This window comes from Octopus sinensis, linkage group LG28, assembly GCF_006345805.1.
Source record: "Octopus sinensis linkage group LG28, ASM634580v1, whole genome shotgun sequence".
Taxonomy (NCBI): domain Eukaryota; kingdom Metazoa; phylum Mollusca; class Cephalopoda; order Octopoda; family Octopodidae; genus Octopus; species Octopus sinensis.
Window position 1 is genome coordinate 11598036 of NC_043024.1, and position 25403 is coordinate 11623438.

The 25403-nt window shown below is 38.5% G+C and overlaps 2 protein-coding genes across 7 annotated transcripts in view; one reads left to right on the plus strand and one right to left on the minus strand.

The window, feature by feature from the left end:
* The window catches only part of LOC115225888, a 41250-nt gene extending 19922 nt beyond the window's left edge, over positions 1 to 21328 (plus strand). For 3 of the 4 annotated variants that reach the window (XM_036514752.1, XM_036514754.1, XM_036514753.1), the window contains 7 exons: positions 2364 to 2496; positions 5029 to 5104; positions 6663 to 6713; positions 8578 to 8664; positions 10244 to 10392; positions 14282 to 14387; positions 21276 to 21328. In XM_036514752.1, coding sequence (XP_036370645.1) covers positions 2364 to 2496; positions 5029 to 5104; positions 6663 to 6713; positions 8578 to 8664; positions 10244 to 10392; positions 14282 to 14355 — 570 coding nt within the window. In that variant the 3' untranslated portion in view covers positions 14356 to 14387; positions 21276 to 21328. Of the gene's footprint in view, positions 1 to 2363; positions 2497 to 5028; positions 5105 to 6662; positions 6714 to 8577; positions 8665 to 10243; positions 10393 to 14281; positions 14392 to 21275 lie in introns of those variants that run through there. The other variant, XM_029796890.2, reaches the window with a different exon arrangement.
* LOC115225887 (progranulin) overlaps positions 15682 to 25403 on the minus strand; it is a 39986-nt gene continuing 30264 nt past the window's right edge. Inside the window, exons 6-7 of one of the 3 annotated variants that reach the window (XM_029796888.2) lie at positions 22365 to 22664; positions 15682 to 15998 (exon numbers count right to left, since the gene is read on the minus strand). In XM_029796888.2, the coding sequence (XP_029652748.1) occupies positions 15852 to 15998; positions 22365 to 22664 (447 nt within the window). In that variant the 3' untranslated portion in view covers positions 15682 to 15851. Of the gene's footprint in view, positions 15999 to 21277; positions 21437 to 22328; positions 22665 to 25403 lie in introns of those variants that run through there. The other 2 variants (XM_036514755.1, XM_029796889.2) reach the window with 2 other exon arrangements.

Genomic DNA, 25403 nt, shown 5'->3' on the forward strand with positions numbered 1-25403 from the left:
TATAAATTAATAATTTTAAATTTAATAATTTAAATTTTGAATTTTATATTTTTTATATATTTTGTATATTATATTAATTATTTTTATTTTTATGTATTGGTTTATGTTTTTCATTGTTTGACTTGCCTAATAGTGGTTTTATCTCTAATTTAATTTATACATATATATATATATATATATATATATATATATTATATTATATTAAATTAGAGATAAAACCACTATTAGGCAAATCAAACAATGAAAAACTTAAGCCAATACATAAGATTATTTAAATTATTTAAATATATAACAAAATTATTATTGTTTAAACCTCGCCAAGATAAATATTTAAACCACCTGATGAATGACTGTGACTCAAAAATTTGAAGAAGTTAGCAGGCATGAAACGATCGTAGTGTGATATTAATTATATTTTTTTAATAATTTTGTCATATATTTAAATAAATTAAATAATCTTATGTATTGGCTTACGTTTTTCATTGTATGATTTGCCTAATTGTGGTTTTGTCTCTAATTTAATATAATATAATATTTTACTATAAAATTGGATTCAATCCTAAATCTGATTTTTCCCTGTAAGTTTGGATTTATTCCCTAATATTTATTATTAATTTATATATATATATATATATATATATATAATATATATATATATATTATATTATATTAAATTAGAGATAAAACCACTATTAGGCAAATCAAACAATGAAAAACTTAAGCCAATACATAAGATTATTTAAATTATTAAATATATAACAAAATTATTATTGTTTAAACCTCGCCAAGATAAATATTTAAACCACCTGATGAATGACTGTGACTCAAAAATTTGAAGAAGTTAGCAGGCATGAAACGATCGTAGTGTGATATTAATTATATTTTTTTAATAATTTTGTCATATATTTAAATAAATTAAATAATCTTATGTATTGGCTTACGTTTTTCATTGTATGATTTGCCTAATTGTGGTTTTGTCTCTAATTTAATATAATATAATATTTTACTATAAAATTGGATTCAATCCTAAATCTGATTTTTCCCTGTAAGTTTGGATTTATTCCCTAATATTTATTATTAATTTATATATATATATATATATATGTATGTATGTAAATAAGTAAGTTTAATCTTAATAATTCTGATGTGCATTCTATATGATCTTTTTACTCTTTCATTTTTCTCTCTCTTATTCTTTTACCTCCTCTTCTCCCACTATTCTATCCTATTACTCTGTCACTCTCTCTCCCTCACTCCTCCTCCCTTGCTCACGTGGCTGACCATCGGCCATTTTTCTTTCTTTCCCTCCATTGTAGCTGGAACAAGGAAGATGTGTTCTTGTTTGTTTCCTGTCCTAGCTTGATTTACGCATTCGCCACCACAACCTCGTTCAGGCTTAGCAGCCCTTCCTGTTTGGTTTCACTGTCCTGTTTGTGTTACCAATTTTGACCCTCCACAAAATCCCAAATTTTATTTAATTTGCTTTGCGGGAGCAACTGTTTTATAGAAAGCATATATTGTTGTTAAATGCTCGAAATACGAGACTAGAAAAACAGCCAACAACTGATGAAGGGTCGTTCTTTATGTTGCTTGTCTTGTTTTCCATTTGTATCTTTTGTTGTTCATAAGAATAGGTCATGTTCCATGTACTCGTGCTTCGTACTTTTTTTGTTGTCCAGAAGCATCTGGAAATTAGCAGGGAATGGAGTGATCAAAAAAAAAGAAAGAGAGATGGGGTTAGGGAAAAGCAGAGAACCCTTAACTCCCAATTAGGGTTCACCCTCATATGGGGCTGAAAAAAATAATGCTGGAAGTCTCTCTGTGGTTGGCTAGCCTGCTAGAAATGGCAGCTCAAGTCTCCTGAAACAAGCTTCTACCATCATGCAAAAGAAGAATGCATATTTCTTTATTACCCACAAAGGGCTAAACACAGAGGGGACAAACAAGGACAGACATAGGTATTAAGTCAATTACATCGACCCCAGTGCATAACTGGTACTTAATTTATTGACCCCGAAAGGATGAAAGGCAAAGTTGACCTTGGCAGAATTTGAACTCAGAACATAGCGGCAGACGAAATACCGCAAAGCATTTCGCCTGGCGTGCTAACGATTCTGCCAGCTCGCCGCAAAAGAAGAATACAGTTTGGAAAATGGTAATGCCCCAGCATGGCCGTAGCTCTTGAGCTGTGGCTAGTAAAAGAATAAAAGAAAAATAGTTATGATGCATTGTCTGAAAATGGAATGGGATGGTCATGGATGGCACACTCTAATCATAGGTCTAATTAATTAAGCCCGACTTGGGCTAACGAACATCTAACACAAGTAATTTATAATATTCGTTTTGTCGTTTTTGTTTTTCAGAAGAAGACTTTTCTTCATCTTTTACCAAAGTTGGAATATCAGAGCAAGTTTGGTTATGAAGAGACGACCCAAGACGAACTGAGCAAAATGTGGATCTCGTCTCTTATTAGAAAAGAAATTCCAGTTTTAAAAGGTTTGTTCTTCTCATCACTTGCCATCCCGACCCCTCCCCATTACCACTTGTTATGTTTAAGGGCTTCTTCCCTCTTCCCTCATCTTTTCATGTCTTGTTTGTCTGGGTGCTTGGCTTGTGTCTTCATCATCGTCATTGGCATCATCAGCATCCACCCGTCTTTCATTCGTATTATGCATGGGAGAAGCAGCTGGCACTTAGCTCATCTTTTATCTTTAATCTCTTGCAGACGAGAAGTGGTACTGGCCACATTGAAACACAGCCACACCTATATATATATATGTTAGTTAGTTAATTTTTGACTCAAAAAGCAAAAAGCAAGGCCATGTAGGGGGACATGGAGTTATGTACAGGGTGGTGTTCATGTAAAGAGTTCAGACCATTTCTGGTCAAGAGAGACTTTGAACCGAGCGGTCGTCGGCATCTTCACCATCTTGTCCGGCAGATTATTCCACGGATCCGCAACCCGGACGGAGAAAGCCCCTCTCCTTTGATTGAGATGAAATCATCGCAGATAGAGCTTTTCGGAGTGACCCTGCAGCCGACGCTCTGGAGCAGGAGTGAAGAACAGCTCTTTCGAGAGGTTACACTTTCCACTTATGATGTTGTGAGCAAGAATGAGATCACCACGGCGTTGTCGTTTTTCTAGAGAACAAAGGTTGAGCGTCTTTGGCCTTTCTTCATAAGACAAATGCTTGAGACCAAGAACCATGCGGGTAGCCAGCTTCTGGACTCTTTCGAGATGATGTATGTCTTTGAGGAGATAAGGAGAAGAGGCTTGAATCCCGTACTCCAATATGGGTCTCATCTCTTCTCTCTCTATATAAACGGCAGTTTGTCTGTGCGTGTTTCTGTGTGTCTGTTTTCTCGTACCCTCACCCTGACCATGGCTTTCAACCGATTCTGATGAAACTTGACACACACATAGCCCAATGTCATAATTCAAAACTAACGCAGCGAAAATTTTGAAAAGTTGCCCCAGTTCTGAAAAAAATCGATAAATTCGACATGGGGTCGAGAATAAAAAAAAACAAACCACAGACTGTCTAGGGGACGCAACTCAACCTTTTTTTACTCTCAAAAAAAAATTTACCATCATTTTTTTTTCCATTTTTTTGCTATAACTCTCTAAAAATGCTTTATAGCTATTTCCCTTACAAACCTGAGCAACGCCGGGCGATACTGCTAGTATATATATATATATAATAATATTAGGGAGTAAATCCAAACTTACAGGGAAAAATTATATTTAGGATTAAATCCAATTTTACAGCATAAATATATATATTAAATTAGAGATAAAACCACAATTAGGCAAATCAAACAATGAAAAACATAAACCAAAACGTAGAAATAAAATTATATTAATTAATTTTATTTCTATGTTTTGCTTTATGTTTTTCACTGTTTGATTTTATCTCTAATTTAATATTTATATATATATATATATATATATACACTAGCGACAATCTGTTTGTCTTTTACATCTCCTAAATTTTTTCCCCTTCTTTTCTTCAACTAACTTGATTTCTTAACCTGCCTTTACCCCCCATTCTTATAACTAAGGAAATTTTTCTTACAACAGTTAGTTGTGAACTTAGTTTTGGTCAGGTTGGCATCCTAACTACACTACCTCATGTTCCTGAGATTCATATCTACATCTTTATCTGTATATTTACCCTCCCTAAGATGTTATTAATTGACCTGAGAACTTTATATTATTGGAAAACCTATATAAAATTAGCTGAAGATTACTCGGCATCTTAAATCTGCTGCAATATTTACAGCTTTTAATAAAATGTTGTAGTATGAAACAATTGTACTAAATTACCGGATCCATTCTTGTTGCTTATTTTTTATTATAATCACCCCGCATATTTTTATGGGTAACACCATAAAAAAATTCTGGTGCATCTAAATTAAGTACCATATTCATTTGAATCTAAATTGTTTGCTGAACTTATATATATACATATATATATATATATATATATACATATATAATTTATTTTATAGAAGGAGCTTCTACAAGACTAGAACTGTTTCATTCAAATGAAATCTTCAGGAAGCTCCTGAAGATTTCATCCTGAAGCTTCCTGAAGATTTCATTTGAATGAAACAGTTCTAGTCCTGTAGAAGCTCCTTCTATAAAATAAATTATTTTACTCTGCTATGTATTGAGTACCTTATTTACTGTGGTTAACCCCGACTCACCCCGGGACCTACATATATATATATATATATATGTATGTATGTATGTATGTATGTGTATATATATATATAGCAAAAATATACCACCTCAATTCTGGGAAGAGGGTAAGATGGAGACGCATTGTGCAACAAAATGGTTCATATTTGGTTGATTAAAAAATGTAATGGCAAGTATTTATTGGCCATTTTCTTTCCTTTAAAATTTGGCATGAACTTTCCGGACAACCCAATATATATAAATATATATATATATAAAATTAATTTTCTAAGTTTTGATGTATTTTTTTTTACGTTTTATGTTTGTTTTTTTTTACTTTCCAGTTCGGATTGATGCTTTCACTTCAGAAATTTTGATGTACGAAATATACAATTTCCCGAAAATTCTGCAGAAATTCAAGTAATATGTGGTTTTTTTGTAATTGTTGTTGTTGTATTCTAATAATTAATATATTAAATGTCTTTTATTCTCTTACTTGTTTCAGTCTTTAGACTGCGGCCATGCTGGGGCATCGCCTTGAAGAATTAATCAGATGTATTGACCCCAGTACTTATTGTATTAGTCTCTTTTGCTGAACTGCTAAGTTGCAGAGATGTAAACACACCAGCACAGGTTGTCAAGCCAGGACACTCACACATGCACCCCTCCCCCATATATATATATGTATATATATATATATATGGCACCTCTGCAGGTAGCACATAAAAAGCACCCAGTACACTCTTTGAGTGGTTGGTGTTAGGAAGGGCATCCAGCTGTAGAAACTCTGCCAGATCAAGATTGGAGCCTGGTGCAGCCATCTGGTTCACCAGACCGCAGTCAAATCGTCCAACCCATGCTAGCATGGAAAGCGGATGTTAAATGATGATAATGATGATGATGATATATATATATATATGTATGTATGTATGTATGTGTGTCTGTATATCATCATCATCAATGTTGTTTAACATCTGCTTTCCATGCTGGCATGGGTTGGATGGGTTGACTAAGGACTGGTGAGCCAGAAGGCTGCACCAGGCTCAATCTGATCTGGCAGAGTTTCTACAGCTTGATGCCCTTCCTAATGCCAACCACTCCAAGAGTGTAGTAGGTGCTTTTATGTGCCACCGGCATGAGAGCCAGTCATGCAGTTCTGGCAAAAACCACGCTCAAAAGGTGTTTTTTATGTGCTACCTGCATGGGAGCCAGTCAGCTGCTCTGGCAACAATCATGCTAGGATGGTGCTCTTAGCGCTCCACTAGCACGGATGCCAGTCATCAAAATTGTTTTGAATTAACCATGCATTATCTTGCGGCTTTGAGATTCCAATGATATGATTGTTTATTCTGAGAATGACAATGCAGGGTAGGTGTGAGAGGCTGGATCTGGTCAATTTGAACAAGATACAGATTATTTGGGCCGGTATTGCTAGTTTGAATACTAAGGAGTTAATAACACTGTGACAAAACTTCAATCTTTTTATATTCAGTCTGTGAGTGTTATTTCCTATTTGCTTCTATTTACAAAGTAAAGGAAATGACTACTATTCCCTTCACATTTTGCTTTTGTCACTTGGACATCAATGTTTTCAAACCGACCTATTTTCCATTATGCTTCAGACAGATTCAGCGCTGAGTAGCTGAAGCAGAAATATCATTACAGCAAATGTCCTTCCTTAAACCTCAGATTTGCTTGTGGTCACTTACTTGACCATAACCATTTAAGCATGTCCCTCAGTGGCTGACAGTGTGAGCATCTCTGATGACGAGCAGCAGCAGTGGGGGAGCATCATAACCATACGCTGAGAGCGATTCTTTGGGGTTTGAATAAATATCGAAAAAGCAAAGTTTGAAGGAAATATTGACCATTTTTCATACTTTCTAGGGATAAGTGAATAGGAAATAACTGCTGCTACCCAAGGACAAAAACCATGTTAAATGGTATAATTGATGTCTTTTAATTCTTCTCATTTCAGTCCTGTCCATTGCAACACCTTTCTCTACAACATTTTCTGCAAACTTCACAGGTAAGAAGACAGTTTCCAATGCAATGTTTTAGTGTCCTTTACTCTAAGGGGTCTCCCACACATATTAACCGAGATATTTATGTGTTAAACTACTAAATACCCTCTCTCTCTTTCGGAGAGGCACTGAGCAGCTATACGCACACATACACACACGGCAGTAACTTCCACCTACCGAATTGAATCACAAAGCTCCGGTCAGCTCGGGGCTATAGTGGAAGACACCTACGCAAAGTGCCACGCAGTGGGACTGAACCCGAAACCATGTAGCTAAGAAGCAAGCTCCCTAACCACACAGCCATGCCCGCGCATGGTCAAGATATTACTTTAGGTCACTGTTGCACCCTTGAGCAGGGTATTTGACTTTAAGGCAGAGGATTGGCAGAATCGTTAGCATGCCGGGCGAAATGCTTAGCGGTATTTCGTCTGCCGTTACGTTCTGAGTTCAAATTCCGCCGAGGTTGACTTTGCCTTTCATCCTTTTGGGGTCGATAAATTAAGTACCAGTTACACACTGGGGTCAATATAATCAACTTAATCCGTTTGTCTGTCCTTGTTTGTCCCCTCTGTGTTTAGCCCCTTGTTGGTAGTAAAGAAATAGGTATTTCGTCTGCCGTTACGTTCTGAGTTCAAAATTCCGCCGAGGTCAACTTTGCCTTTCATCCTTTCGGATGAATTAGTACTCAGAACATAATGACAGATGAAATACCTATTTCTTTACTACCCACAAGGGGTTACACATAGAGTGGACAAACAAGGACAGACAAATGGATTAAGTCGATTACATCGACCCCAGTGCATAACTGGTACTTATTTAATCAACCCTGAAAGGATGAAAGGCAAAGTCGACCTCGGTGGAATTTGAACTCAGAACGTAACGGCAGACGAAATACCGCTAAGTATTTCATCCTGAGTGCTAACCATTCTGCCAGCTCGCTGCCCTCATCCTCAAAGATGGAGAAAATACCTCTTAGCATTTTGTCTGGCATGCTAACAACACTGCCATCTTGAAACAAAAATCATTACAATTCTTTTGTACCCTGCATCACCCCCCGCCCCCCCCCCCAGCCCTGCACCAAATTTATAAACTTTATTAACCTTTTTGTATTCAGATTAATTTGTCGAATGTAATGTTTGTTTATTTATATTGTTTTGAATTAATCCTGGATTATCCTGTAGCTGAGAGAGTTCGATGATGTGATTGTTCAGTTTTAGAACGACATTGTCAGGTTGGTGCGAGAGGCCAGATCCAGCCAGTTTCAGCTTAAAACGAGTTAACCCTTTCGTTACTATATTTCTGACCAAAATACACCCCTCATGAGTTTCAATTAAATTCTAAAATAATCATGAATTTAGACTTGTTTCATTAAATAACTGTAACTTTTTTACTTATCAACATATTAATGTGATATTTGGAACATAATTAAAGAAAGGGTTCTTAATCAATTCTATTGCATAACTTTTGTCTCAAAGTGACTTTAATTACAGGTAAATCCAGGTAAATTGAGCAAAAGGTAAAAATATTAAAATTTTAAATTGAGCAAAAGGTAAAAATATTAAAATCTTAAATTAAGCAAAAGGTAAAAATATTAAAATTTTAAATTGAGCAAAAGGTAAAAATATTAAAATTTTGTTTAAACATCACCATAGAAAATGAATCATCAGCTAATATTTAAATGGGTATGCAACAAAATTTTGATAAAGAAGAATTGTGCACATCACTAGATCATCAGTTGAATTTAAATATTTTGGTTGGATACGGCCAGTTTGAATGCTAAAAGATTAAACAATTTTAGATGACGCCAATCACTTCCAGTTTCCTTTGACTCAAGAATTCTATTGTTTTAATCCAACTTGTATTTTCCAGTCTAAAATCTTCAACATATCTGCTGAGCCATTGTGCTGGAGAGACCAGTTGTATGATAAGCGAAGCTGTTTCAAATCGTCCTACCATGTAAGTTATTTAGATTTATTCATTATAATCTATTTATAAGGTGGCAAGCTGGCAGAAACGGTAGCATGCCGGGAGAAACGCTAAGTGCTATTGCATACAGTTCTATATTTAAGAGATGAGGAATTATGTACATTATTTACATTTGATGGATATTTGTCCTCATCTTGTTTGTTGTTAACACAACATTTCCACTGATATACCCTCCAGCCTTCATCAGGTGTCTTGGGGGAAATTTCGAACCTGGGTTCTCATTCCTAAGGTATTTTTTGATGTTGTTGTTGTTGTTATTATTATTATTATTATTATTCAGGTCACTGCCTAGAATCAAACTCGGAATCTTGGGGTTAGTAGCCCGCGCTCTTAACCACTACGCCATATGCCCACGGGCTTTTCGCATAGTGATTAAGGGTGCGGGCTACTAACCCCAAGATTCCGAGTTCATTTCAAGACAGTGATCTGAATAATAATAATAATAACATTGAAAAATACCTTAGGAATGGGAACCCAGGTTCGAAATTTCCCCAAAACACCTGATGAAGGCTGGAGGGTATATCAGCCGAACTGTTGTGTTAACAACAAACAAGATGACAAATATCCGTCAAATATAAATAATGGTATTTCATTTGTCTTTACGTTCTGAGTTCAAATTCTACCAATCTCTACTTTGCCTTTCATCCTTTCAGGGTTGATAAATTAAGTACCGGTTGCGTACTGGGGTCGATCTAATTGACTGGCCACCTCCCCCCCAAAAATTTCCGGCCTTGAACCTAAAATAGAAAAGATTATAATCTATTTATGAAAATTTCTTGTTGTTTAGTCCCAGTTGAGTTCTGATGAAGCTGAGCTTCATCTGAAAACATTCAGGTGTCTTAGTTTTCAGGTGCTGTGTAGTTGCTTATTAATTAGTTGAAATTAAGTAACTTTTACTAAAGGAAAGCAAATATTTAAGTTTCCATTGTCTACGAAGTTCATAAGCATTCAGGTGTTGGAGTCGCTGTGTGGTAAGTAGCTTGCTTCCCAACCACATGGTTCCGGGTTCAGTCCCACTGCATGGCACCTTGGGCAAGTGTCTTCTACTATAGCCTCGGGCCGACCAAAGCCTTGTGAGTGGATTTGGTAGACAGAAACTGAAAGAAGCCTGTCGTATATATGTATATATATATATATGCATGTATGTATGTGGGAGTGGCTTTGTGGTAAGTAGCTTGCTTACAAACCACATGGTTCTGGGTTCAGTCCCACTGCATGGCACCTTGGGCAAGTGTCTGCTACTATAGCCTTGGGCCAACCAAAGCCTTCTGAGTGGATTTGGTAGACGGAAACTGAAAGAAACCTGTCATATGTTTGTGTGTGTGTGTCTTTGTTTGTCCCCCCACTATCGCTTGACAATCGATGTTGGTCTGTTTATGTCCCCGTAACTTAGCGGTTCAGCAAAAGAGACCAATAGAATAAGTACTAGACTTACAAAAAAATAAGTCCTGGAGTTGATTTGTTTTACTAAAGGCAATGCTCCAGCATGGCCACGGTCAAATGACTGAAATGTGTAAAAGAGTAAAAGGGTACCATTTTATTTTGTTAGATTAAACTGCTCTGACCTCTACCGGAAATATTCCAAGAATATCAATGCTGCTCACCCACTCAATGTGCCATGGATTCCACTCGATACACAACTTTTGACGCCTTATCACATTTCTAATGGACGGATCCCAGCAACATTTAATCCAAAAGGTAAGTAAAAGGATTTTATGACCTGTGAACAGTCATTTGCCATTTAACCATTTAATAACCAGATTAGTCTCTCAAATACACAGCTTATTTATTCACATTCTTTGGAATTAATCATACATTATCTTATAGCTTTGAGATTTCAATGATGTCATCATCATTATATATATGTGTATGTATATATTTGTGTGTGTCTGTGTTTGTCCTCCCTTCATCACTTGACAACCGATGTTGGTGTGTTGATGTCCCCATAACTTAGTGGTTCAGCAAAACAGACCCACAGAATAAGCCTGTGGTTTTAAAGTATGTGTTGTATTGTCTATATCAGTGCTTTTCAACATTTTTGCTGGAGCGGAACCCCAAGGAAATATTCCACTGGCTCGAGGAACCCCTGTGCAATAATTTAATTGTCCTATGCACACATATCTGCACAGGAGACTTAAAAATTACAGCCGATTTTAGCAGTTTTGTAACTTCTTGCGGAACCCTGGTTGAAAACCACTGGTCTATATGCTGAAAGACACACACGCAAACGACCAAACAAGAAAAACTATGTAGTATATATATATATACATCATCATCATCAGCACAATGCTATATATACATCATCGTTTAATGTCTATATATATATATATATATATATACATCATCGTTTAATGTCTGCCTTCCATGCTGGCATGGGTGGGACCATGTATACAACACAGACCCTTTTGAAGTGTGTTGCATAGTAGTGTTGACAGAGTTGCACTTAAAATTCTCACATTTTAAATCAAAACCTGATAGTTACTAGGGTGGCAACACTAGCTACCTATCTATTTTTCACTCTCAACAAATTTTTTCTTCTCCCCTTCTTCCCTCTCTCTACACAGACATTATGGTCAGACAGACAGACAGAAATCATTTTCTCTTTTATAATATAACTAGCAGTGTAGCCCGGCGTTGCTTGGGTTTGTTTTTTAGTTGTGCTTAAAACGGCAGACTTTGATGTCGCGTTAACAAAGTTTTGACATAGTTTCAATCTATAGGCGCAGGAGTGGCTGTGTGGTAAGTAGCTTGCTTACGAATCACATGGTTCCGGGTTCAGTCCCACTGCGTGGCACCTTGGGTAAGTGTCTTTTACTATAGCCTCGGGCTGACCAAAGCCTTGTGGATTTGGTAGATGGAAACAGAAGGAAGCCCATCGTATATATGTATATGTGTGTTTGTCCCCCCAACATCGCTTGACAACCGATGCTGGTGTGTTTACGTCCCCGTAACCTAGCGGTTCGGAAAATAGAGACTGATAGAATAAGTACTAGGCTTACAAAGAATAAGTCCTGGGGTCGATTTGATCGACTAAAGGCGGTGCTCCGGCATGGCCACAGTCACATGACTGAAACAAGTAAAAGAGTAAAGAGTATGAATAAAAGTATAGTGTGGTAAAGGTCGAGTTTGCTCTGAATGTGCAGCAAACGTGTAATGCCGACTTCAGTTGTTGGTATTTTTGGTTAATATTCCTTCTATTAACATTATGGAGAAAAAAAAATTACCTGTAGATTTAAAGCAAAATGAAGCTAAAGTTTCGAACTGCACTGAAAATCTATTAAGAAGTTAAGACTGCAACAGTCTTCATTAAGAATAAAGTAGAGGAAAATCCGTCGTTCGCTCAAAACCAATGACATCACAAAAGAATTCTTTTCGACCGTTTAGAATTGGAATTTTTGAAAAGTAAAAATTTTGCATTATGTAGCTTGTTATTCTCTTTAAGTGAATATTTTTCTGGTTGAAATACACCGAAAAATGGCGACACAGCAGGCAAAAAATCGTAAAAAATAGGGATTTTCATAGAAAAGAAGCACCTTTTTGATGTAAATAATTTTTGGTGTTAACATGGTCCGATTTGAATTTTATCTTCTACGGAATGAAGAGCAAGCCTTCTTCTATCATACTCTCAATTTTGGTCAACTTGCACCGCAGGGTCTCGGAGGAGATAGTGTTAGTTGAAGGCTGCCAAACCTGCCACACACAGACAACTTCAGCTTTATATATATAGACTAGCCATATCGCCCGGCATTGCTCGGGTATGTTTCGACCCTTTAGAATTGGAATTTTTGAAAAGTAAAAATTTTGCATTATGTAGCTTGTTATTCTCTTTAAGTGAACGTTTTTCTGGTTGAAAAACACAGAAAAATGGCGACACAGCAGTCAAAAAATAGGGATTTTCATAGAAAAAAAAGCACCTTTTTGATGTAAATAATTTTTGGTGTTAACATGGTCCAATTTGAATTTTTCTTCTACGGAAGGAAGAGCAAGCCTTCTTCTATCATACTCTCAATTTTGGTCAACTTGCGTCGCAGGGTCTCGGAGGAGATAGTGTTAGTTGAAGGCTACCAAACCTGCCACACACAGACAGACAACTTCAGCTTTATATATATAGATTTGACTCATCTCATATGACTTAGTTTTATGGGTGTGTAAAACATGTGAAGCTGAGTCAATATATATATATATGAGTGACTCAGCGTCACATGGAGGAGCAGGGTGTGTCTGTGCCCCCTTATCTTGACATCATGTGATGATAATTGTAGGTCAGTGGTGCTTCTTTCCAATTTTTTGAGAAAACAAACAGGCGCAGGAGTGGCTACGAACTACATGGTTCCGGGTTCAGTCCCACAGCGTGGCATCTTAGGCAAGTGTCTTCTACTATAGCCTCGGGCTGACCAATGCCTTGTGAGTGGATTTGGTAGACGGAAACTGAAAGAAGCCTGTCGTATATATGTATGTGTGTGTGTTTGTGTGTATATGTTTGTCTCCCAAGCATTGCTTGACAACCGATGCTGGTGTGTTTACGTCCCCGTTACTTAGCGGTTCGGCAAAAAGGGACCGATAGAATAAGTACTGGGCTTACAAAGAATAAGTCCCCGGGTCAATTTGCTCGACTAAAGGCGGTGCTCCAGCATGGCCGCAGTCAAATGACTGAAACAAGTAAAAGTAAAAAGTAAGTAAAAGTATGTCTGGCTTTCCATCATCATCATTTAACATCCATCTCTTCCATACTTGCCCAGGTCAGATGGAATGATCCAAAGGATATTTTGCAGTTATTTTAAGCAAAGTATACCACGTTGCAAGTGTTCTCAGTTCATTTCTCTTGTTGTTTTATCCCCGGTCAGTCCCGTCCCGATTGAGTAGACTTTTGATCGATGAAGATCCAACCGCGACGTTCCCATCATTTTATATATCTTGGATTACATTAAAGTGTCCTTCTTTGTTTTAAAATGAAAGAACGTGATTTGAAGAAGATTTAACAGGCGCAGGAGGGCTATGTGGTAAGTAAATTGCTGACGAACCACATGGTTCCGGGTTCAGTCCCACTGCATGGCACCTTGGGCAAATGTCTTCTACTATAGCCTCGGGCAGACCAAAGCCTTGTGAGTGGATTTGGTAGATGGAAACTGAAAGAAGCCCGTCATATATATATATATATGTATATGTATGTATATATCATCATCATCATCATTTAGCGTCCGTTTTCCATGCTAGCATGGGTTGGACGGGTATATATATATGTATATGTATGTATATGTATATATATGTATATGTATATATATGTATATGTATGTATATATATATGTATGTGTGTATATGTTAGTGTGTATGTGTTTGTCCCCCCCCCCCAACATCGCTTGACAACCGATGCTTGTGTGTTTACGTCCCCGTAACTTAGCGGTTCGGCTAAAAAAGAGACAGATAGAATAAGTACTAGGCTTACAAAGAATAAGTCCTGGGGGTCGCTTTGCTCGATCGACTAAAAAGGCGGTGCTCCAGCATGACCACAGTCAAATTGACTGAAAGCAAGTAAGAGAGTAAAAGGTATTTCTGGTAATGTTTCATTTCCTTCTGTTGTCTTTCACAGGTAAAAGAAAATGGAAGAAGAACAACTCTGGAACATCCTCACAAAAGACCGGGAAAAAAGCCAAGAGATCCTGATGTAAATATCATGAGAATAAAAACTGTAAATAGTAATTTTGTCCTTGTTGTTTAGCCCTGGGTCAACCCTCATCCAGATTAGTCCAGCTATGACCTCTCTTTATTATTCCAACAAAATGGTGTATCTACAGCTAACATTGTCTTATTTGCTATTTGTTTAGCTTGTCCTATTTGCTATTTGTTTAGTTTGTCCTGGTTTCAGTTGTGAGACTGTGGCCAGGCTGCGGCACCACCTTGAAGAATTTTAGTTGAAGAATCGTCCCTGGTACTTATGTTTTTTTTCAGTGGTTAGAGCGTCGAGCTTATTTATGATTGTGAGGTTGTGAGTTCGAATCCCGTACTGGGCTGTTGTGTTGTGTTCTTGAGCAAGACACTTTATTTCATGTTGCTCCAGTTCACTCAGCTGTAGAAAAGAGTTGCGACATCACTGGTGCCAAACTGTATCGGCCCCTTTGCCGTTCCCTTGGATAACACTGGTGGTGTGGAGAGGGGAGGCCGGCATGTATGGGCGACTTTTAATCTTCCACAAACAACCTCACGATAGGTGAAAACCCACAGAATAGGAACAGTACCATCATCATCATCATTGTTTAACGTCCGCTTTCCATGCTAGCATGGGTTGGACGGTTCAACTGGGGTCTGGGAAGCCAGAAGGCTGCACCAGGCTCCAATCTTGATCTAGCAGAGTTTCTACAGCTGGATGTCCTTCCTAACGCCAACCACTCCGAGAGTGTAGTGGGTGCTTTTTACGTGCCACCGGCACGGGGGCCAGTCATGCGGTACTGGCAATGACCTCACTAGAATGACCTCACTTTTACACGTGCCACCAGCACAGGTGCCAGTAAGGCGACTTTGGTAACGATCACGCTTGAATGTGTACAGTATATATTTTTTTATAGTATTTTTATAATTTATATATATTTGCCCCTTATCAATGTAGAGCAGCTGAACCAGGCAGGTGTATGTGTATGTGTGTGTGTTTGTGTGTCTGTGTTTGTCCCCTAGCATTGCTTGACAACCGATGCTGGTGTGTTTATGTCCCCGTCACTTAGCGGTTCGGCAAAATAGACCGATAGAATAAGTACTGGGCTTGCAAAAGAATAAGTCCCGGGGTCGATTTGCTCGACTAAAGGCGGTGCTCCAGTATGGCCGCAGTCAAATGACTGAATCAAGTAAAAGAGTAATCAATGAATTTAGTACAACGAAAACTACTGGGGTTGAAATAATTTATTCAAAGTCTTCAAGATGTGATTCCCAGCGTAAGTGTCATTCAAAGACTGAAATCAAATGCAAGAACACAAGACAAACAAAAAAACAAAGACTGCATGACATCAATAAGGCATTCAGTTTTTTTAATTGCTCAAACTATTATATAAAAATTAACGAAGAGATACAAAAAAATAAAATTGAAAGTAAATGAATAAAAAAAAAAAAGACAAGGAATTTGAAAGAATGAAAGAAGAAATGTAAAATGTTAACGTGACAGATTTTCATGTTTATGATGTTGCTCCAGCCTGGGCTTGTTTAGCGGTCTTCAATGGTGACATCAAAAATAAGAAACCTTTTTTTACACATCTCTTCTGGTTTAAATCACAAATGAAGTTTTCTGGGCAGCAGTGCATGTAATCAGCACAGCAAACAGCCTGGAAAAGAAAGGGAGACAGCAATTTAAGGGTCACTCTGTGTGGGAATGCAGAAACGGCTGTAGGTAGAAGCAACTGGGGCCCCAACCCCAACAGAACTTATTATAAAGCAGACAAGACCAGACTGTAATTTGCACAGATATAATCCTTAAAATCCTTAAAAATGTTTTAGCCCGAAGGCCGCAGCCATAAATGCACCCTTTTAAAGCCTAGCCAGGCTCATGGGCCCAGTTTCCCGGCTTCAATGGCGTATGTGTTCCCCAGCAGATGGGATGCCAGTCCATCACAGCGTTACTCAAGAAACAGGAAGATAGGCGCAGGAGTGGCTGTGTGGTAAGTAGTTTGCTAACCAACCACATGGTTCTGGGTTCAGTCCCACTGTGTGGCATCTTGGGCAAGTGTCTTCTGCTATAGCCCCGGGCCGACCAATGCCTTGTGAGTGGATTTGGTAGACGGAAACTGAAAGAAGCCTGTTGTACGTGTATATATATATATATGCATGTGTGTGTGTCTGTGTTTGTCCCCCTAGCATTGCATGACAACCGATGCTGGTGTGTTTACGTCCCGTCACTTAGCGGTTCGGCAAAAGAGACCGATAGAATAAGTCCTGGGCTTACAAAGAATAAGTCCCGGGGTCGATTTGCTCGAGTAAAGGCGGTGCTTCAGCATGGCCGCAGTCAAATGACTGAAACAAGTAAAAGAGTATAGAATGAGAGAAAGTTGGGGCGAAGAGTACAACAGGGGTCACCACCAGCCCCTGCCGGAGCCTTGTGAAGCTTTCAGGTGTTTTATCTCAATAAACACACACAACGCCCGGTCTGGGAATCAAAACTGCGATCCTCTGACCGCAAGTCCGCTGCCCTAACCACTGGGCCATTGCGCCCTTTCAAAGCCTAGCCAGGCTCATGGGCCCGGTTTCCCGGTTTCTATGGTGTATGTGTACCCCAGTTGGACGGGACGCCAATCCATCGCAGCGTTACTAATTTTTGCCAGCTGAGTGGACTGGAGCAACGTGAAATGAAGTGTTTTCCTCAAGAACACAACGCGTTGCCCGGTCCAGGAATTGAAACCACAATCTTACGATCATGATGCTGACACCCTAACCACTAAGCCATGCACCTCCACAATAATAATAATAATAATGGTTTAAAATTTTGCCACAAGGGCAGCCATTTTGGAGGAGGGAATTAATCGATTACATCGACCCCAGTGTTTCACTGGTACTTAATTTATCGACCACGAAAGGATGAAAGGCAAAGTCGACCTTGACGGAATTTGAACTCAGAATATAAGGATGGAAGAAACATCGCTATGCACTTTGCCTGGCGTGCTAATGATTCTGCCAGCCTGATGATAATAATAATAATTACCCTGATGCTTGATAATAATAATAATAATTACCCTGATGATGATGATAATAATAATTACACTGATGCAATGGCTCTTGTGGCTTCTGATCTTAACTGATTGGAAGTGTTATCATGTACATTGTTTTGTCTTGGTATAAAAGATGAGCTACAGCAAATATTCTGCTCAATACCACAGATTTGCTTGTCAGTTGTTTGACCGTAACCAGTTGAGCATGTCCCTTAGTGGCTGACGATATGTGCATCTCTGATCATGAGCAGAAGTAGTGGGGGAGCATCATAGCCATGTGTTGAAAGGAATTCTTTGGGGTTTGAAGAATTCACCTCTGGAAACATGAGTGTTTTGTTCATCATCCTTAAACACCTCTTATTCAGGGACGTTTTAAGTGGGATGGGCTACTCGAATTGAAGAAAATTCTAACTGGCCCCACCTGCATGGGATGTATTTGCCTGGTGTATAAGGTAGAATAAGTATGAAGCTTCAAAAGAAATGCTTAGTGGTATTTCGTCTGCCGTTACATCCTGAGCTCAACTTAGCCTTTCATCCTTGCGGGGTTGATAAATTAAGTACCAGTTACGCACTGGGGTCAATGTAATCAACTTAATCCCTTTGTCTATCCTTGTTTGTCCCCTCTGTGTTTAGCCCCTTTGTGGGCAATAAAGAAATAAGAATAAGTGCTGGGGTCAATTCATTCAACTAAAAATTCTTCAACCCAGTCTAGTGACTGAAACAGGTAAAAAGATACCTAAATCAATAGACAGGTACATAAATCGTTAGGTAAATATATTCAATGAGAATATTTTATACTGAATTTAAATTAAGTGCTCAATTGTATCAAGCGGTTTAGCAAAAGAGACCGATAGAATAAGTACTGGGCTTACAAAGAATAAGTCCCGGGGTCGATTTGCTCGACTAAAGGCGGTGCTCCAGCATGGCCGCAGTCAAATGACTGAAACATGTAAAAGAGTATAAGGAAATTAATATCCAAACTCATCATAAAGATATACCCGTGTGAAAATACTTATTGTATTAAAAATATATATAAATAAATATATATAAAAATATATTTAAATATGTTGTATTTAGGAATGGTCATTTTGCCAGTTTAGCCAAATGACCATTCCTAAATATAACAATGTCTGTTTCAATACACGATTTCACATAAAAAATCTTGCAAAACAAATATATTTAAATTGTCAGTGGCACGTAAAAAGCACCATCCGAATCGTGGCCGAAGCCAGTGCCGTCTCGACTGGCTTCCATGCCGGTGGCACGTAAAATGCACCAATCTGACCGTGGCTGATGCCAGCCTCGCCTGGCACCAGTGCAGGTGGCACGTAAAAAGCACCCACTACACTCATGGAGTGGTTGGCGTTAGGAAGGGCATCCAGCTGTAGAAACATTGCCAGATAAGTCCGGAGCCTGGTGCAGCCTTCTGGCTTCACAGATCCCCGGTCGAACCGTCCAACCCATGGAGAACGGACGTTAAACGATGATGATGATGTATAAAAATATAATGTATAAATGAATTTTATAGTTTAAAAGTTTTGAATTAATTATTTAAAGCATCTTACGATACATAGAAAGTCAGAAAAAAGAATCACACAAATAACTCAAGTAAAATTATGAAACAAAGAGGAGACAAATAATACACAGAGTCAGACAAGCGAAAATACAAAAGTGAAAAAGGTTAAAAAATATAAAGCAAACGAACAACAACCAAAGAAGTACATAATGAAGATAAAGCAGTAAAAGAAGAAAGAAGGAAATCTAACGCTTTGGGTGATGTTTATCAAAGAGAAGAAAAAGTATTAAGAGATGTAAGAGAAAAAGAACTAAATGATACTGCATGCATAGCAGGTCTGAGGTATACTATATATAGGTATAGGTGTGGTTATATGAAAAGAAGCTTGCTTCACAACCACATGGTTGTGGGTTCAGTCCCATTGCGTGGCACCCTGGGCAAGTATCTTCTATCATAGCCTTGGGCAAACTAAAGCCTTGATTTGGAAGATAGAAACTGAAAAAAGACGGTTGTGTGTGTGTCGTGCCAGTGGCACTTTAAAAGCACCCACTACACTCTCGGAGTGGTTGGCGTTAGGAAGGGCATCCAGCTGTAGGAACTCAGCCAGATCAGATTGGAGCCAAGTGCAGCCATCTGGTTCGCTAGTCCTCAGTCAAATCGTCCAACCCATGCCAGCATGGAAAACGGATGTTAAATGATGATGATGATGATGATGATATATATATATATGTGTGTGGAGGCACATGGCCTAGTGGTTAGAGTAGCAGACTCGTGGTCGAGGGATCATGGGTTCGAATCTCAGACCAGGTGATGTGTGTTTATGAGCAAAACACCAAAGCTCCACGCAGTTCCGGCAGAAGGTAATGGCGAACTTCTACTGACTCTTTCGTCACAATTTTTTCTCGCTCTTTCCTCCTGCATCTTGCAGCTTACCTGCGATGGACTGGTGTCTTGTCCAGGTGGGGAACCTATACGCCAAGGAAACCGGGAAACTGACCCCTATGAGCCAGGCATGGCTCAAGAAGAAACAAACAAACAACAACATAGATATATAAATATATATGTGTGTGTATATCTTTCATCTTGCCTTTTAGGCATTTGCGGTTGATAAAATAAGTACCAGCTGAGTACAAGGATCAATGTAATCAACTTACCCCACTCCCTCAAAATTGCTGGTCTTGTGCCAAAATTTGACTTAATTATTATGTTGTTATTGTGAAGGAACATGGCTCAGTGGTTAGAGCATCAGGCTCACAATCACGAGGTAGTGAGTTCAATACCCGGACCAGGCTGTCTTGTGTTCTTGAGCAAGACACTTTATTTCATGTTGCTCCAGTTCCTTCAGCTGTAGAAATGAATTGTGACGTTACTGGTGTCAAGCTGTATCGGCCCCTTTGTCTTTCCCTTGGATAACACTGGTGGCATGGAGAAGGGAGGCTGACATGCTTGGGTGACCGCTGGTCTTCCTCAAACAACCTTACCCGGACTTGTGCCTGGGAGGGTAAGTTTCTAGGTGCAATCCCATGGTCAGTCATGACCGAAGGGGTTTATTTATCTACAGCATTACCAAATATATTCTGTTTTGAGCAATTGGTAAAAAAAAAAGGATTCTACTACACTGAGGAGAGGCTATCCCCCGTCTGTGTCCAGCCCTGTGTGGCTAATAAAGAAATATTTCCTTAGTACTCAGAAGACAATTAAAAAGGTTGCTTGTTTTTATAGACAACACGAACATGACAAGATATTCCGACAACAAACAAGGAAAAAGCAACAACACGTAAACAGAAAGAGTAAAGCTGGAAAATTGAAGCAAAGCTGTGTGAAAGTGGGGTCAGATGTGGCACAGTGGCACACAGTCATATAACTAGTTTGGTATTGTGTTTTTATTCTCTTCCATTTTAAGGCGGTGAGCTGGCAGAAACGTTAGCACGCCAGGCGAAATGCTTTATGGTATTTCGTCTGCCGCTATGTTCTGAGTTCAAATTCTGCCGAGGTCAACTTTGCCTTTCATCCTTTCGGGGTCGATTAAATAAGTACCAGTTACGCACTGGGGTCGATATAATTGACTTAATACCTATGTCTGTCCTTGTTTGTCCCCTCTGTATTTAGCCCCTTGTGGGTAGTAAAGAAATAGGTATTTCATACAGTTCAAATTCTGCCACGATCAACTTTGCCTTTCATCCTTTCGGAGTTGATAAATTAAGTACTTGTTGCGTACTGGGGTCGATCTAATCAACTGGCCCCCTCCCCAAAAATTTCGGGCCTTGTGCCTAGAGCAGAAAAGATTTTTCTTTTCCATTTTATTTCGACACGTGCATTGCGTTTAAATTCTTCTGTTCCCTTTTACAAATTCAGTGTGCATTGTACGTCCATTCTCTTTCCAGCTCCTACTTGAAACAGATCATAACCAACTCCTGAGCACAAGTTTGTGTGGAGCACTTCCCGCTCTGATGGTTGTGGAAAAGTAAACAGTAAATAGAAGAATATTCCAGTCAAACAGGTAGTGTTGAAGATGGCCACACCAACAATAACAACAACGACAACATTTGCAGTTTAAGTGACCCCACTGTAGCCAATCCTACCCCAAATTATACAACAAACAGATCAAATAATTTTTCAGCCTGGCAACTGTTCTAAGTAAAAATGTAGCAGGGAAAATATTGTAAGACATACAGCATCTCGAAAGAGTCCAGAAGCTGGCTACCTGCATGGTTCATGGTCTCAAGAATTTGTCTTATGAAGAAAGGCTGAGGACGCTCGACCTTTATTCTCTAGAAAAACGCCGTTGCCGTGGTGATCTCATTCTTGCTCACAACATCATAAGCGGAAAGTGTAACCTCTCGAAAGAGCTGTTCTTCACTCCTGCTCCAGAGCGTCGGCTGCGGAGTCACTCCGAAAAGCTCTATCTGCGACGATTTCATCTCAATCGAAGGAGAGGAGCTTTCTCCGTCTGGGTTGCGGATCCGTGGAACAAGCTGCCAGACGAGATGGTGAAGATGCCGACGACCGCTTTGTTCAAAGTCTCCCTTGACCTCAAGTGGCCTGAACTCTTTACATGAACACCACCCTGTACTTAACTCCATGTCCCCCTACATGGCTTTGCTTTTTGCTTTTTGAGCCAAAAAATTAACTAACTAACTAAGACTAAACAAAATTTCTTTGCGACAAGATTTAATCCAATAAATAGTGCATATGACTGCAGCCATGCTGGAGCACCATTTTACAGGGTCACATGTACAAGCCCACCCGTGTCGGTGTTGTGTCAAAGCACCCAGTGCACTCAGCAGAGTGGTTGGTGTTACAAAGGGTGTCCAGTATGGTGCAGCTCTCTGGCTTACCATCTCTAGTCAAACCGTCTGACCCGTGCCAGGATGGAAGATGGACACAAAATGATGACGATGATGCAGAAACGAAGAAAACGAAGATCAACAACAGCAACAACAACAACAGCAAGGAATGGTAAAAACACTTACATTTGTGTAGGAACAACAACCCCAGACACCTGTGTTCATGGCACAACAGGTGTCATTTTCAGAGCATGAACTGTTGTCCGGACACAGGGTATCCTTCACAAGAGGCAGTGCTGCTGCTGCTTCTGATGATGGTGCCGAATTGCCGCCTTCCACTCGGGACATCATCCTCGACTGAGTCATGTCGTAAACAGAGCCCTTAGCGAGACGGTTAGTATCGTTCTGTAAGATGCAGGTTTGGCTGCTCATATCGCAGATGCTATTTTGCGGACAGCAGTGCAGATGGTCATTACAACAAACCGCCTATCGGTAGGGATAGTAAAGGAAACAGATGAGGGAGAAGAAAATCACTGGCACCATGGTATAACACTAGAGAATTATCCCCATATAATAATAAACAGTGAATAATATATATATATCTATATATAAGTAGGTGAATGAATTATCCTATGTCTATCGTTAGCATGGATAATTCGTTTAACCGAAACCTGGGTAGCAAATTCACGTCAGAAAACACGGTTGAAGCGACCTGTCAAGGGTAGAAACTCCGGTTTCTTGTGTAGAAATTTGTGCGGTGTATATAAATGAATGAAAGAATGGAGTCGAACGAAGATGTTAACAAAATTCCTTTACTCTCAACATATGTTTCGAAGACAGCATATTTTCATTCCGAAGGAATAAAAGGTGCATTATGCAATCTTCTCATATGTCGAGAGTAAAGGAATTTTGTTAACATCTTCGTTTGACTCCATTCTTTCATTCATTTATATATCTATATCTATATATATATATATATATATATATATACACACCAATTAAGGACTGAACACGAAAAGTGGACAGTCAACATGCTAGATATAGACGTCAAATCGCCATTCTCCACAAAAAGTCTATGTTCTCAGATCAAACTCAACACAAAACCAAAGTAATTTGTGTTGAGTTTGATCTGAGAACATAGACTTTTTGTGGAGAATGGCGATTTGACGTCTATATCTAGCATGTTGACTGTCCACTTTTCGTGTTCAGTCCTTAATTGGTATATATAAATATTTTAATCTTCGGATTCTTTCTTTAATATGCTAGACCACTGGTTCTAATTGATAAATATCAATTTTTACCCTAAATTTAATTTTATATATATATATATATATATCTATATATATATATATATGTGTGTGTGTGTGTGTATGTGTGTGTGTGTGTATATTTAAAGGGCTAAAAAACCACTAGGTGGTCAGCCGTATGCTAGAAGTAGATCACCTGCGATCAAACTACAAAGAGAAGAATGTTCTCTAGAGGAAGATTCAGCAGACACCAGAATTCTGGTTTTTTATATAATTTTCATCTGTCTTGCCCGCATATTGTTCTCTGGAGAACATTCTTTTCTTTGTAGTTTGATCATAGGTGATCTACTTCTAGCATACGGCTGACCACCTACTGGTTTTTTAGCCCTTTAAATATAGACATGTATTAGAATTTTCTCTGATTTTTCAGATTTTTGTATGCTAGGCTACTGGTTTTAAATTGATATTAATTAAATTAATATTCAATTTATCTCCCTCATTATCTAAATGTTATATATATATATATATATATATAAAACAATTGCAGTCTGGAAGGTGTTTATAAGCCATTTAAGAAACACACAAAACCGTTAGATTCACTTCAACATTTAAATTTAATTTGTCAAAATATTTTCGTCGCTTTGAGACCGCGACCTGTTCACTGACAAAACTTTGTGCTGCATCTCTGAAGTTTTGTCAGTGAACAGGTCGCTGTCTCAAAGCAACGAAAATATTTTGAAAAATTAAATTTAAATGTTGAAGTGAGTCTAACGGTTTTTGTGTGTTTCTTAAATGGCTTATAAACACCTTCCACGCTGCAATTGCTTTCGTTCCAGCACACGATCTCAGATCAAGTCACTTGCTATGCAAGTACATCTCTGTAATATATATATATATATATATATATATATATAATATTCAGAAACCAAATGAATAAGAAGTATAGAACGATATGTAAATTAAATAAAACCCTAAAGTCTTGGAACAAGATATATCTAGTGGAAGCGTAATGTAAGAAGAAAAATGTTTAAATTATATATAATGATATATATCATATGAACTAATGGTGTGTTTCTGCCCATGTTTACATCGGTAAGCAAGCTCTATAACTGTGTTTACAAGGGGATTTTTTAGAAAAAAGAATAAAAAATATTTTGTTTTTGGATTTGGTGTGCAAGATTCTTTATATGAATTCGTGTGTTGAAGCATATTCTGTTGTGTCTGGGGAGGGTCATTTTCTTTTTGTGCCTTATTATTTAACACACTCACCGGTAAAATTTCCACTTTTTTCTTATTGTCCTAAAATAGTTCACAGTTACAGAGAAGAGAGAATTTCTTGCATTTATCATAAGGGAGCGAAATGGAGAGAATCAACCAATCAAAATTAAATTGTTTATTGTGGTCTTTTAGATACCAAATTAATTTACTAAGCCCTGTACTGTACTGTTATCCCTAAATGTAGAGTAATGATTAGAAATTCTTTTAGATAACTGAGAAGAAGAACTACCTATATAAAAAAATACATTAGTAGGCGCAGGAGTGGCTGTGTGGTAAGTAGCTTGCTAACCAACCACATGGTTCTGGGTTCAGTCCCACTGCATGGCATCTTGGGCAAGTGTCTTCTACTATAGCCTCAGGCCGACCAAAGCCTTGTGAGTGGATTTGGTAGACGGAAACTGAAAGAAGCCTGTCGTATATATGTATGTATGTGTTTGTCCCCCCAGCATTGCTTGACAACCGATGCTGGTGTGTTTACGTCCCCCGTCACTTAGCGGTTCGGTAAAAGAGACCGATAGAATAAGTACTGGGCTTACAAAGAATAAGTCCTGGGGTCGATTCGCTCGACTAAAGGCGGTGCCCCAGCATGGCCACAGTCAAATGACTGAAACAAGTAAAAGAGTAAGAGAGAGGTACCTGAAGTAATTTTATACTGGTATATAGAGTTTTTAGAATTATTTGACATAAACTTAATTCTGTT